Raw genomic sequence first — 12,684 nt, 5'->3', positions numbered from 1 at the left:
CATTTTATACATTTTGAGAATATATGCTTTGCATCTAGTAAGCATTTAATAACTGTTGATTTAGTTCACTAATAATGTGATACCATTCATTGGGGAAATTGAATATGTCCTTGGGAATTTCTTTGAGAAATGTAGACCTCATATTGACTGTATAAGGGCTTTATGAAGTCTACAGGCCAAGCTCACTGTGGCCACATCAGACTTTCCTGAATGGATTGTGTCAGTATGAAGATATGCCATTGCTGGCATGCATGGAAGATTCTTTACCCCAGCTTGTAGTTCTGTTTTCCAAAAGGACTCAGGGTGATGGAATATCCCTCCCATAGGTGTTGAACAAGGAAAGCAATGCATGTTAGACTTTTGTTGGCCATTGACCTCTGGACTAACAATAGTTTCAGAAAATTTTTCAATTCACTGAGGATATAATTCAGAAACAACAAAAATATATTTTATTCTTTCCATCCCTCTAACCTGTACCAATATATCTTATTTCCTAGTCTTTGGTTTCTTACTTGAGGGTGGATAATTTTTCTCTAGAGCTCAAAGGATGAACACTCTTGACCTAAAATTCATTGAAGACAGACAAGGAAAATCTGACAGTTCAAATTCATTGCTCTAAAGGTTTTACTTTCTGTTACATGTTATCATTGAGTGGTCCAGGGGGTCAGAAGCAGGGGGCTCTGAGGTTGTTCCAGAGCCTGAGTCTTTACAAAGAAAGATGAAAATAGAAGGAAACCACACTGGGTACAGAGAAGTGAGGACCCAGCCTCTTGTTTCTAAAAGCCTGCTGTATTCAATAGATAGGGGCTCTTTGGCTTTTTTAGAAAAATTGCCATTTTGGATCACAGATAATGATGGTCAGAATGTTTAACTACTGGCCAAAGCAGTAGTGACTGGTAGTCAGTACTGAATAGACACTGTCCACTAGAAATGGACAACAGCTGTAAACAACCAGTATGTCCATACTTGTGCAAATCAGTTTTAACACTGGTAATTGCAAAACTACTGAAAAAATAAAAAGAAAATTACAGGTCTCAGACTTCCCTAGTCTATAATAACTCACTCTATTTTATACTAAGAAAATCATTTGAAACTAACATAATCATGGTCTCTCCTGAATTACTGTCTATTTACACTATTCTCTCTTACAGCAGAGATCCTAAAAGTTCTATATGTATTACCTCTACTATTTTACATATTTTTCATTTTTAATATTCATTATTTTCTTTAAATTAATTTTTAAGTGATTACATAAAAATGTGAAAATTGTACATAGTAGTGAGGTCCCATGTAACATTTCAATGCATGTACACATTGCGTGATCATATAAGTCATAAAAGTTTGAGATCATGAACATGTCTCAAACATTTATTACTTATTTTTAACAAAAACATTCCAAATATTTTTCTAGCTTTCTGAGATACATAACAGTTATACAGATGTACAGACATAGTACAGTATTTTCTATAGTCACCCTGTGGTGTAACCGCACACCAGAACTTCTTGTTCCTAACTGTAGCTTAATACCAGTCAATCATACTTTGCCCTTCCCTCCTTCCCCTCCATCCTCCCCAGCCTCTGGCAACTACCACTCTCTCACCTTGTATGCGATTAATGCTTTTAGATCCACATATAAGTGAGATCATGTGGTACTTTCTTTCTATGCCAGGCTCATTTCACTTATCTCCAGTTCCATCCAAGTTGTCACAAATGACAGGATTTCATTCTTTTTTATGGATGAATAGTGTCCCATTGTGTTTATGCAGCACAGTCTCTTCATCTGTTCATCAGCTGAGAACACTTGTGTTTTTCCCATTTCTTGGCTGTTGTGACTAGTGCTGCGATAAATAAGAGAGTGCAGAAACCTGTTTGACATACTGCTTGAATTTCCTTTGGATATATACCTAGGAGAGGGTCACTGGATCATATAGTGGTTCTATTTATAGTTTCTTGAGGAACCTCAAGATGGTTTTTCATAGTAGATATACTAATTTGCCTTCTCCCCAACAGTGTGCAAGAGTTTCTTTGTCTTCACATCCTCACCAACACTTATCATCTTCTCTTTTTGATAATTGGCCCATCCTTACTGGAATAAGGTGATATTTCATTTTGGTTTTAACCTACATTTTTCTGAAAACTAGTGATGAACTTTTTTTCTATATCTGTTGACCATTTATGCATCAACTTTTGAGAAATATCCATTTAGGTCTATTGCCCATTTTTTATTGAGTTACTTGCTTTTTTGCTATTGAGTTTTTCGAGTTCCTTATAAACTCTGAATATTAACCCCTTGTTAGATGAACAGTTTACATACTTTTACTTAAACATGAGTCATCTCTTCACTCTGATGATCATTTATTTTGCTAAACACAAGCTATTGAGTTTGATATAATTCCCTTTGTCTATATTCACTTTTGTTTCCTGTGTTTTTAAGGTATCTTTTAAAAAGAAAAAAATCCTTTCCCATTCCAATATCCAGAAATGTTTTTGCTAGGTTTTCCTCTAGTAGTTTCATGGTTTGGGGTCTTATGTCAGTCTTTAATCCATTTTAAGTTGATTTTCATAACTGGTGAGAGATAAGGCTCCAGTGTCATCTTGTGACTGTTTCTACACAATTTCCCCAGCACCCTCTATTAAAAGGCTGTCCTTTCTCCAGTTGACTATACATCTCATTTCATTTCCTTTTGAGTCAACTCCAGTTGTGTTTTTGTCCTTCACTTGTCCTTCACTGGAGCACAGAGGTGTTGTCAAGAACAACAACCCTCATACTGCCAAATCTGATGGCTAATATTCAGTCGTATTCTTCTTCAAACCTTCAGCTACATTTGACATAGTTATCACTCCTTCTTGCTTGAAACATTTTTTTTTTTAATCCTGGCTTCTAGGACATGACTGTTCTTTTCAGGTTACTTTGCTGGTTCCTTTTAAAGATTCTAAATGCTGAAGTGTCTTAGTATTAGGCTTCTGGACCTCTACTTTTGGCTTTGTATACTCCCTTTCTATGTAATTTTATCCAATTCTGTGACCTTATATCAATAGACACACTGGTGACTCCACATCTGTGTTTCTAGGCTCAGCCTCTTCACTAAGCTTCTCAACTGCCTACATGATATTTCAACTTGGATGTTGGGTTAGTACCTTTTCTGCTGCTGTAATAGAATGCCATAGACTTGGTAATTTATAAGCAATAGAAGTTCATTTGACTCATTGTTTTAGTCAGCTTTTTTTTTTTTTTTTTTGCTTCTGTGGCAAAAAAAAAAAAAACTAACAAGAACAGTTTTAGAGGAGGAAAAGTTTATTTGAGGGCTCACAGTTTCAGAGGTCTCATTCCAGAGACAGCTGATTCCATTCCTCATGGCTCAAAGTGATGCAGAACATCATGGCAGAAGAGAGTGCCAAAGGGAAACAGCTCACATGAGGATCAGGAGGCAGAGAGACTCCACTCACCAGATACAACATATATACCTCAAAGGCACACCCCTCAATGACCCACTTCCTCCAGCCACACACAGCCCACCTTCTCTAGTTACACACTACCCACCTTCAGTTGCCACTCAGATAATCTGTCAGGGGATTAATTCACTGATTGGGTTAAGGCTTCCATAACTCAATCATTTTTCCTCTACACTTTGCTGCATTGTCTCACACATGAGCTTTTGGGGGACACCTCACATCCAAACCATAACACTCATGGTTCTAGAAAGTTTAAGACCATGGCACCAGCATCTGGGTCATTTTACATAGTCTTCATTGTGCTACATCATAACATCACAAAAGGGCAAGCAGGCACATAATAATGACATTACTCCATTGATCACTTTTTTATAGGCCCCATCTCTTAATACTGTCACAATGACAATTAAATCTCAGCATGAGATTTGGAGGAGAGATTCAAACTATGACAAATATCTATTAAGTTTTCCATATCAGCGTATTCTGAATAGCTCTCTGAATTTCTTACCTACTTTCCCATTTTCTGAAAGTGGATTCGTCCCCCCAATCTTCTCCTTGCCAATAAATGCTATTGCCATTTACCAGCTGCTCCAACCAGTTGTAATAACTTCAAAATGCATCTTGACCTGACCATCTGGTTGCCCATGTTTTATCCACATCACTTCACACCTGAACTTCTGCAGCAGTCTCCTGGGTGGACTTTATTCCTCCCACCACTCTCCACATCACCCACATTCCCATAACCACTCTGGTCTTCCTGCTTCTTGAACACAAAAAGGTCCCATCCTTCATACTTTAGGGCCTTTGTGCTTGCTTTCCCTTCTAGTTGATATTATCCTCCTCCAGAGTTTTACAGGGCTTTCTCTTCATATGAACCAGTACTCGGTAGAAAGATTGCCTTTAGATACACTTACTTTTGACCAATTCAAGTCGCACCCATGACATCTCACTATTTTTCATCCCTTTCCCTCCTCACTTCAGAACACTTATCATTGTTTGACAACATATTATATCCTCATTTGCTAAAAGACTAGTCTGTGTTCCCAACTAGAATATATGCTCCATTAGAAAATCCTGAAAAAATAATAGAAATGAAACCACTATAAAGAACTTCAAAGGCTGTTTTTTTCTACCACCCATCTGACATTAAGATCAACTTCATACTCTTTCCATTGTTTGTGAGGTGAGCATTTATATATTGAATCACATTTTCCCACTGATATCCATTATCATTATTTTTTCATGGAGAAAAATGACCTCAATATTACATAAAGAATTTATGAAGGACAATAATATCTACTCTTTTGACAGTATGCATTAATTTTCCTAAGTAGCCCATAGAAGAAATTAGTCATTCAGACAATTGAATGTGACCATTGCTGGCAGCATATGTAAAGCCAGAATAGACACTAGAGCAGTGGCATTTTGTACCAAATATGCAAATACAATAAAGCAGAGAATAAGAAGGAAATATATGTTATTATGCTGTAGCCCGTGTCTGAAAAAGAACACAAAAATGTGTTGTTTAATAACTTTCTTTAACTAGATTTCATTCTTTCCTTATAAGAGGAATTCTTTTTTGAGTAAAATACATGTCACTTTATTATATAGTTAACATTTGTTCTTCTTAAAAAGTACTAAGTAGATCACTTGGAAGACTATGTAAAATGACCCAGTGCTGAGCATTTCTTCAGACTTTGCACTAAATTTAGTTATCAGCCACTCTTCATAGCCAAAGGCTTCCTCCCTCCCCATTTCATGGGAGTCTTTAAGATGTTGAACACTCTTGCCTTCTGTACTGGTGAACTGTGGTGCCCTAGTAAGGGGTATTGATTTTCCATTATTCCTGGATGCCACATGATGCATTTCCATTAGTTGTAAACACTTATAAGACTGACTTTTATTTTGTCCTTCATCACATCAGTCTGTAAGGACAGGACATCTGTACATGAGGCTCAGTGCATTTCATTAAACACGTATCCATTTTGGCGCTCAAAGGAATGATGCTTTCAGATGTCTAGATGTAATGGAACTTCTTTTTAAAAACCCACTGTTACCTTGCCACAGCCTTTAGGCAAGTTTTCTAAAAAGTAATAGACTATATTTAGTTTTCAGACCTGCTCTGGGGTTGACATGTTTTTTTATATAGGCACTAGACTAATATTTATATCTCACTGGTAAATGTCTTCAAAATTAGCCAGAATTTATATTGTCTTTTGTGAGTTAAAAAACAATATTGATGAAGAAAAGATATTATATGACACTAAAAAGTAAACCCCTAATATAAATTATATTTTAGACCACAATAATATTGAGAGTTCTTTAGGATACACAGAAATGCGTGAAAGAGTCAAGTTCTTTACATTTTGAGTAAAGATTTGCAGTTCAGCGTGGATTTGTTTTAGTGATGAATGAGGTCTGCCAATTCTACTACTAGCTGACAAAAGCCTACTTCAACCAGAAACCCAAGACTTTTCCCCAAAAGGTTTTAAATCCTTTATGTAGCCTATTTGCCTTCTAAAAGAAAACTACAAAAGGTTATAGAATGCATTTGATCTTCAGGGGGAAAACAACAGTGAATATCAAAAGAAAATCAGAATACAACATATGAGAAAAGGGTCAATGTCAAAGGACATCAAAAAGTGTCCTGAAACCTCTGTTGTGAACACCAGGTTCTGTCTTGCATTCCATTTTGCCTCAACACTTCTCCTACTGTCATCATTGTGTGAAGCTATCCCTTCACCCTTTCCAAACCACATGCTCCTTTATATTCTCATTCATGTTTTCCAACTTGTTTGCACATATCTCATGAGCTCCTTTGCAAATGGCAATTCAAAGGGGACCCCTTTTCAGTCCCCCAACACACATTTTTTTGCTGTTTTTTAAAATTAATTAATTTATTTATACATGACAGCAGAATGCACTATATAATTCTTATTACACATACAGAACACAATTTTTCATATCTCTGGTTGTATACAAAGTGTATTAACCAACTTCCCAAACATTTATTAGCTCAACTCACGATATGATATTTACACTTGACCTTCACTCCCTCTGATGATCCATTCTCTTCTTTCTTTTGTGATCTTTGGCTAATGGCTGAGACTTTTTGTTGCTCTCCATACAATTCCAGTATTCCTGGTGAATAAAGAGAAAATGTAAGACAACAAATTTCCTTATAATAATTAATCTTATGTGATGTGTAACATTTATTTACAAAAACAGGTTTTTATTGTGCTGTTTCTGTTTAACTACATCCATCTGTGTTTCCATTTACATGAAACCCAAAATGGATTGTTGCATAACTTTCAGAGCACTCCATTCATCAATTAGCAAATATTTGAGTTCTTACTCTATGCTGAACCCTATTTCAGGTGTGGGAAACACAGCAGTGGACAAAACAGGAAAAAAAAATTCCTCTTAGCTCCCTAGAGCTTACATTCCAGTGGGGGAGACAGGCAATAAACAAATAAATAACAAAACCAACTGTATGTCAGAGCTTCCAAGGATTAATTCAACTGAATGATACTATGGCAACTTTGCCAATTAGAAGAAGCACAGAGTTTCTGAAAGAAACCAGGCACTCTAGTTGCTTAATAAGAAACAAAAATATCACCCAAAGCATAAGTACAATTCTTCAGGCCACCACTGCTCACTGTCATCTAAAATCCTGTTGCTAGGACACTGCTAAGCATGGAAAAGCTAAGGATACTTTACAAGCTGGGAAGATCTTTGGCAAAATGTTCTGATATTCAGGGATCTAAATTCAGCTCTAGAGAATGGTGAAATAGAGATTAACAAAGAAGGAAAGAAATATATCTGTAAAGTTGGCTTTTGAAATAATTTGAAATTTAATAGTCTAATGTCTATAAAGAGGAGATATATAAATTATTACATTGAAAAATACTGATATTTTTAGCAACATTGAATAATCTATTGTCAATTCAATTCTAAATAGTTTCCAGCTTTTCATTAAAATCTAATGTCTTTCTTAATTTCCTCAAAAAACAGGTGGCTAATCTTTAACCCAGAAAATATAACTTCTGTTCTGATACGATGGCTCTAGTTTTGCAGGATAATCAGTGTTATTACATTTTTATCGTCAAACACTTCCCTAAATAGAAATGAGGTCTCTTCATTTGATTTGGGAAATTGAATGCTAGTCAGGGAATTCAAAACAGTGTTGGTTTCAAGCTCGAGTTCCTCTGAATAGTACCAAGTTCTTTTCCTTGACCCTGAGGCATGGATCGTAATGAGAAAGCACTGGGAAATGATGAATCCAGGATGTCCTGAGACTAGCTTGCTTATGTACTTAACATTGTCCTGAAATTCTGTCCAAATGTGGGCCATGAATAATAGGGATCAGTAGCTGCTTTTTATTGCCATAGGCAGAAGTAAACCATAGTATGTAAGAAATAAGATTGGATATATATCATGACACTGCTCATTTATTTTTATATGGAAATATGCCCATCTGAATGAAAATTAACTGTTTCTCCTATATGAGGCAGATGCAAGGCTAGTGGTCTGTTCGCACTGTGGATATCATCACGAAATGATGAGAACCAGACTAGCATACTACCATGTGCCTAGATAATTCTCACACCACTGAACCACAAATCTGATAGACTTCTGCCAGTTATTGCTGGATTTAATAGCAGAGAACAGTAAGAAGGCTTTGAATTACTAAACACTGATAACACTTTTTGAAGAACAAAATAAATGAACATTTCATAATGTGCATGTCCAAGATGTGCCTATCTACCGTGAGTTTAGTAACTGAACACATCTTGCTTATCATTCTTTTAATAAATACTTTATCTTGTGTTCAAAATATGCCTTTTTACATTCATGCAGAAGGAAAAGAAGCCATGATTCTCATAACATACGCATATTTAACATGTGTATAAAACTGGCTATGCACCCATATTCATGATGCCAAGACAGTCTCAGGATTTGCTGTAAATCACCCATTGGTCAAACTATCCGCCTCTTGGCAGTCTGATAAAAGCCAACAGTCCCTGGGGCAGCTGCTCCATGGAGAAAGAGTTAAAGCTGGTCTTCCTGTTCACATTAGGGTCAGATAAATGGCAGCCCTTTGGGGTTGGGGAGAGAAAATTTAAAACCCATATGACATTGGTTCTTAGAGATGTGTAGATGATCATTGGTGCTTCTCATTCAGAACACAAAGCAGGTAAAAATAATTCCATTTGCGAATTACAAACAGAAAATAATGTTACTTTTCATGGTTAATGACAGCCTGGCCTGGTGGAAAGTATGGGTTCTTTGGAACCAGTTAAAACTTGGGCTCTGCTGCATGACCCTTTTTTCCACTTTGGACAAATAACTTCTCTGAGGCAAATTTCCATTTGTGGATGAATGTATTAATTAATTTATGATAGTTATTTCATAATGACTACATATATCGAAACATCACATTGTGACTTTAATTAAGTACACATAATTTTAATTTGTACACTATACCTCAATAAAACCGGGAGAAATGTGTCAATAATAACAAGTTTTCAGGATTATTTTGAATGTATGTGCAGATAGATAAATAGATGAGGTATTTAAATTCACACACAGAGAGACAATAAGAGCATACATCCTAGGATGATATTAGAACATTGCAAGTGCTCAATAATGTATAACACAAATGTCCATGGTTTCCTCAGCCTTTAGTTGCACATGTTGCTGGCTCACTCTCCTACATGCATAGAAGTCCTCTCTGCATCATTTAAATCTCCCACAGTTATTTCTGGAGGTCACTGTGACTCACATTGCACCAGGAAACATTAAAGTCTTTCTCTGTCTTCCTCATGAGGCCCCTCCTATATGCCTTTGAGGGAGGTGCTCCCCCTTTTTCCCTGACCTGGGTAGATCTCTGCTCTGGCCAAATCCCAGCCAGAGATATGGTGGTAGGGAGTCCTATGCAAGGGATGAAGGCAAAAAGATAACTCTCTTTCTTTTCCTTTAGATCTTAAAGCCGACATTTCTTTAAAGCCACCAACACGTGACCCTTAGAAAATAGATCCACCTTCCTCTGCTTTACTCTCAGAATAAACCTGACCTTGGAATCATGCGAGGAAATCAACTATGCATGTTGGCCATTTCCACGACTTTCCCCTGTGTGCCAATTGCTGTTCAGGCATCACCTCATCCTCCCCCAAAAACTGTGATGTGGATATTTTCAAGAGCGATCTGTACATGAAGAAACTGAAATCTAGGAAGGCTCAGAAGACTATCCTCCTCCTTTTTCTGCCTTCTTTCAATAAATAACCGACATTTCATTAACCTCAGACATCCATTTTCCATTAAGATGAGCTCAAAATGTTCTGAAAAATGGTAACAGTTCTTTCCATCCCTCCCCAAGTCAATTTAGGCCAGAGTTTACACTGATTCAAGAATAATAAGTTTGAAGAACTACGTAGAGTAGGAATTGAAATGTAATAACTGGAGTAGTTGAGGAAGAGATTGGAGACAGGGAGTTGAGAAATTAAAAGTTTTGACAAAGCAAAACATGATTATTATAAAAATAAAATAGAAGGAGTGCATCTGTCAGACTTTCTGAGTAAGACAACATCTTTTTTGCTTATGTTTTTTTAAAAAAAATTTCTTATATGGCACCACCTCTTTTTCTCATATCTCAACCCCCAGCCCCTGCCACTGACTCCCTTCCCTGATTATCTTTTAAGAATCCCAAAAGTCATCATCCACATAAACACCAAGACTTCTTCTTCTCCCTTTTCCTTCTACTCCCCATTTCCTTAACTCTTCTTTCTATCTCCAAGTACAGGTGGGAAATAATTGAGAAGCCATTTTTTAGTGAATGGAATTTTGATCGCAGTTCACATGAAATCTCCAGAGATTGCTTTCAAACCAAAACCAATTTCACACCCAGTAGAAAAGTTCAGTTTCACAAAAGGAAAAACCAAATGGGAGCATCCAAGAAATGTCTTTCTAAAAAGAAGCCAATTCTAAATACAATGGCCCAATTACTACCAGGAAATATTCTTTTCCTTAAGCCAAGAAATAAAAAGAGAATTGCTGTATCGATGATAAGGTGTCATTTATCCAGGGTAAGTGAAAGATATTCTAGTTACAAGTCATTTTCTTTTCCAAGCATATGTTTTCATCAGTTATATTTTAACAAAGGCCTAAATTTAATATCAATTTTCTTGCAAGTAGCACAGAAAGAGCAAAAGATGGTTTTAGGGAAAAAGGAAAGGCAAATGCTATGCTACAGCCTTACCAGTAGTTAACAGGTACCATTACCAATTCAGTTTTTGCTAATGTTTCAGATCAAAATATTCCAAATTCATTCAGCCTTAGTGCTTTGGGTTTTCTGAACTTTCCAAATGACATGTCTATTCGCTGATGGCATCTGAAAAATAAGGGGAGGTGAGACCAATATGAAATTCATTCACACACACACACACACACACACACACTGATAGAAAAGATATGATGCATTCTTTCATCTTTTTTCCTTGTGTACTTTTTTCGTATTGTCAGCTTGAAATGATTCCCAGATGAGGAACCTACTAGACACTGAAGGCTTTACTCTACTCACACAGCCTCCTTCCCTCCAGGTTTATTCTTCTTTAGTTAATGTGCTCAACAGACGGAAGAGTGGAATGGACATGGAAACTCCTAAAAAGTTCAGGCCGTTCTATTTCTAAACTTCTGTCAGCTGCATAGGTAGAAGTCTTGAATAAATTTAACTGTTTTACATTGAGCTAATGGATTGAAATTTCAAATTAATATTTTGTTCAAGACTTTCATATTTAAGTTGGTTAAAATATTAATTAGATATAGCACTTATGATTTCATGATAATTTAGTATTAATTAAAGCAGAATTGTGTGTATTAATGCCTGTGAATCCATCTCAAATGTTTTTTTTTCAGATTCAATGTGTTGTTTCTTTAATTTAATTTGGTGCCTCTACCTAAAAACCAAGAGCAGGTGAGACACGAAATAACTAATGTCAGTGTGGGAATCAGTTCCCTGTTGATCTCTAGTGCCCCCATGTCAGGTCCTCCATCTTTTGGCTCAAATTGATCTGAATTCCAAGAAATCCGGACAGGAGTCTTTGATATTGTACATTCTGAACAGCTGCCAGCAGAGATGATTAATAAAGCCCCCTGGTATAAGTTGAAGAATTTGGTTAAGTGAATGAAATCCTCTTTACTTTGTCCTCTTCTACAACACATGTTATTAGAGGTTCATATTTTTGAAAAATAGCAAAACAAAATATAACACACTTATTTCAAATTTATGAAATACAGATCACTTCCTTTCTCTAAAAATGTAAGATCAGTTCTCCAGAATGCAAGAAATAAACATATATAGTTGTAAATCATTTCTGTGTTAGTTTCTTATTGCTACATGAAAGAGAAAAATCTAAGGATCTAAGTTATGACTTAATTTTGATTTTGAATGCATACTGCTACCTCATGTACATAAAATAACCATCACAGAATGAAATTGATGCATCCAACAGCTGTCTACATTTAAATGATTATAAAATGAATACTTTCAAGAAGTCGGTTTTGGAAGTTTTTGCTACTTGGAAATGAAACAAATCACAAATGTGATTTCTGTTGATTTTCTCTGACAGGACTGGGAATTCCCCCACTTCATGGGAGATGTTGATGTAAACCTCCCTGGGCTGCACACTCCTCACATGCAGTTCAAGATCCCTTTCTTCCAGAAGATCTTCAAGGAGGAATACCGCATTCACATAACAGGTATGCTACATAACTGAACACCATTCGACTGTCTGCTATCCAGTGTTTGCTCTCAACAAGCAAACCAAAACATTTGAGAGGCACCAACTCAATTTTTTCTCTCATTAAAGGTGGTTCGTGTTGGCTGGGGACTGAGCATCATCAGTCTGGGACTTCGGCTACTAATAGCCTTGACAATTTCAGTGTTAACATCCAACAGGCAGATGAGGATAAAAAGAATAGGGAAAATGTTTAAGACTCACCTGTTGTTTAACCACCTTGGCCTGAAAAAGAAACATGTCACCTCTACTCATGTTCCAATTGTGGTAACTAGCAGATATTCCTTCTTAGAGTTAAAGTGAACCAGGGCGCACAGACCCCTGCTGGGTTGACCCTCCAGTATATGATTATGGAAGGGGGAGGACACATCTTTGAAACAGATAACACTTCTGCCATTCTCCATGTACCACAAGGCTTTGATCTTGCTCATTGGGT

At 36.5% G+C, this 12,684-nt stretch overlaps 1 protein-coding gene across 3 annotated transcripts in view; it reads left to right on the top strand.

Moving 5' to 3' along the window:
- The window catches only part of Tmem117 (transmembrane protein 117), a 442,366-nt gene that overhangs the window by 417,922 nt on the left and 11,760 nt on the right, over nucleotides 1–12,684 (top strand). For all 3 annotated transcript variants that reach the window (XM_077798672.1, XM_026401424.2, XM_026401425.2), the window contains exon 7: nucleotides 12,081–12,210. In XM_077798672.1, coding sequence (XP_077654798.1) covers nucleotides 12,081–12,210 — 130 coding nt within the window. The remainder of the gene's footprint in view (nucleotides 1–12,080; nucleotides 12,211–12,684) is intronic.

This window comes from Urocitellus parryii, chromosome 5, assembly GCF_045843805.1.
Source record: "Urocitellus parryii isolate mUroPar1 chromosome 5, mUroPar1.hap1, whole genome shotgun sequence".
Taxonomy (NCBI): Eukaryota; Metazoa; Chordata; class Mammalia; order Rodentia; family Sciuridae; genus Urocitellus; species Urocitellus parryii.
The sequence above is the reverse complement of the archived record's forward strand: the minus strand, read 5'-3'. Positions and strand labels throughout refer to the sequence as shown.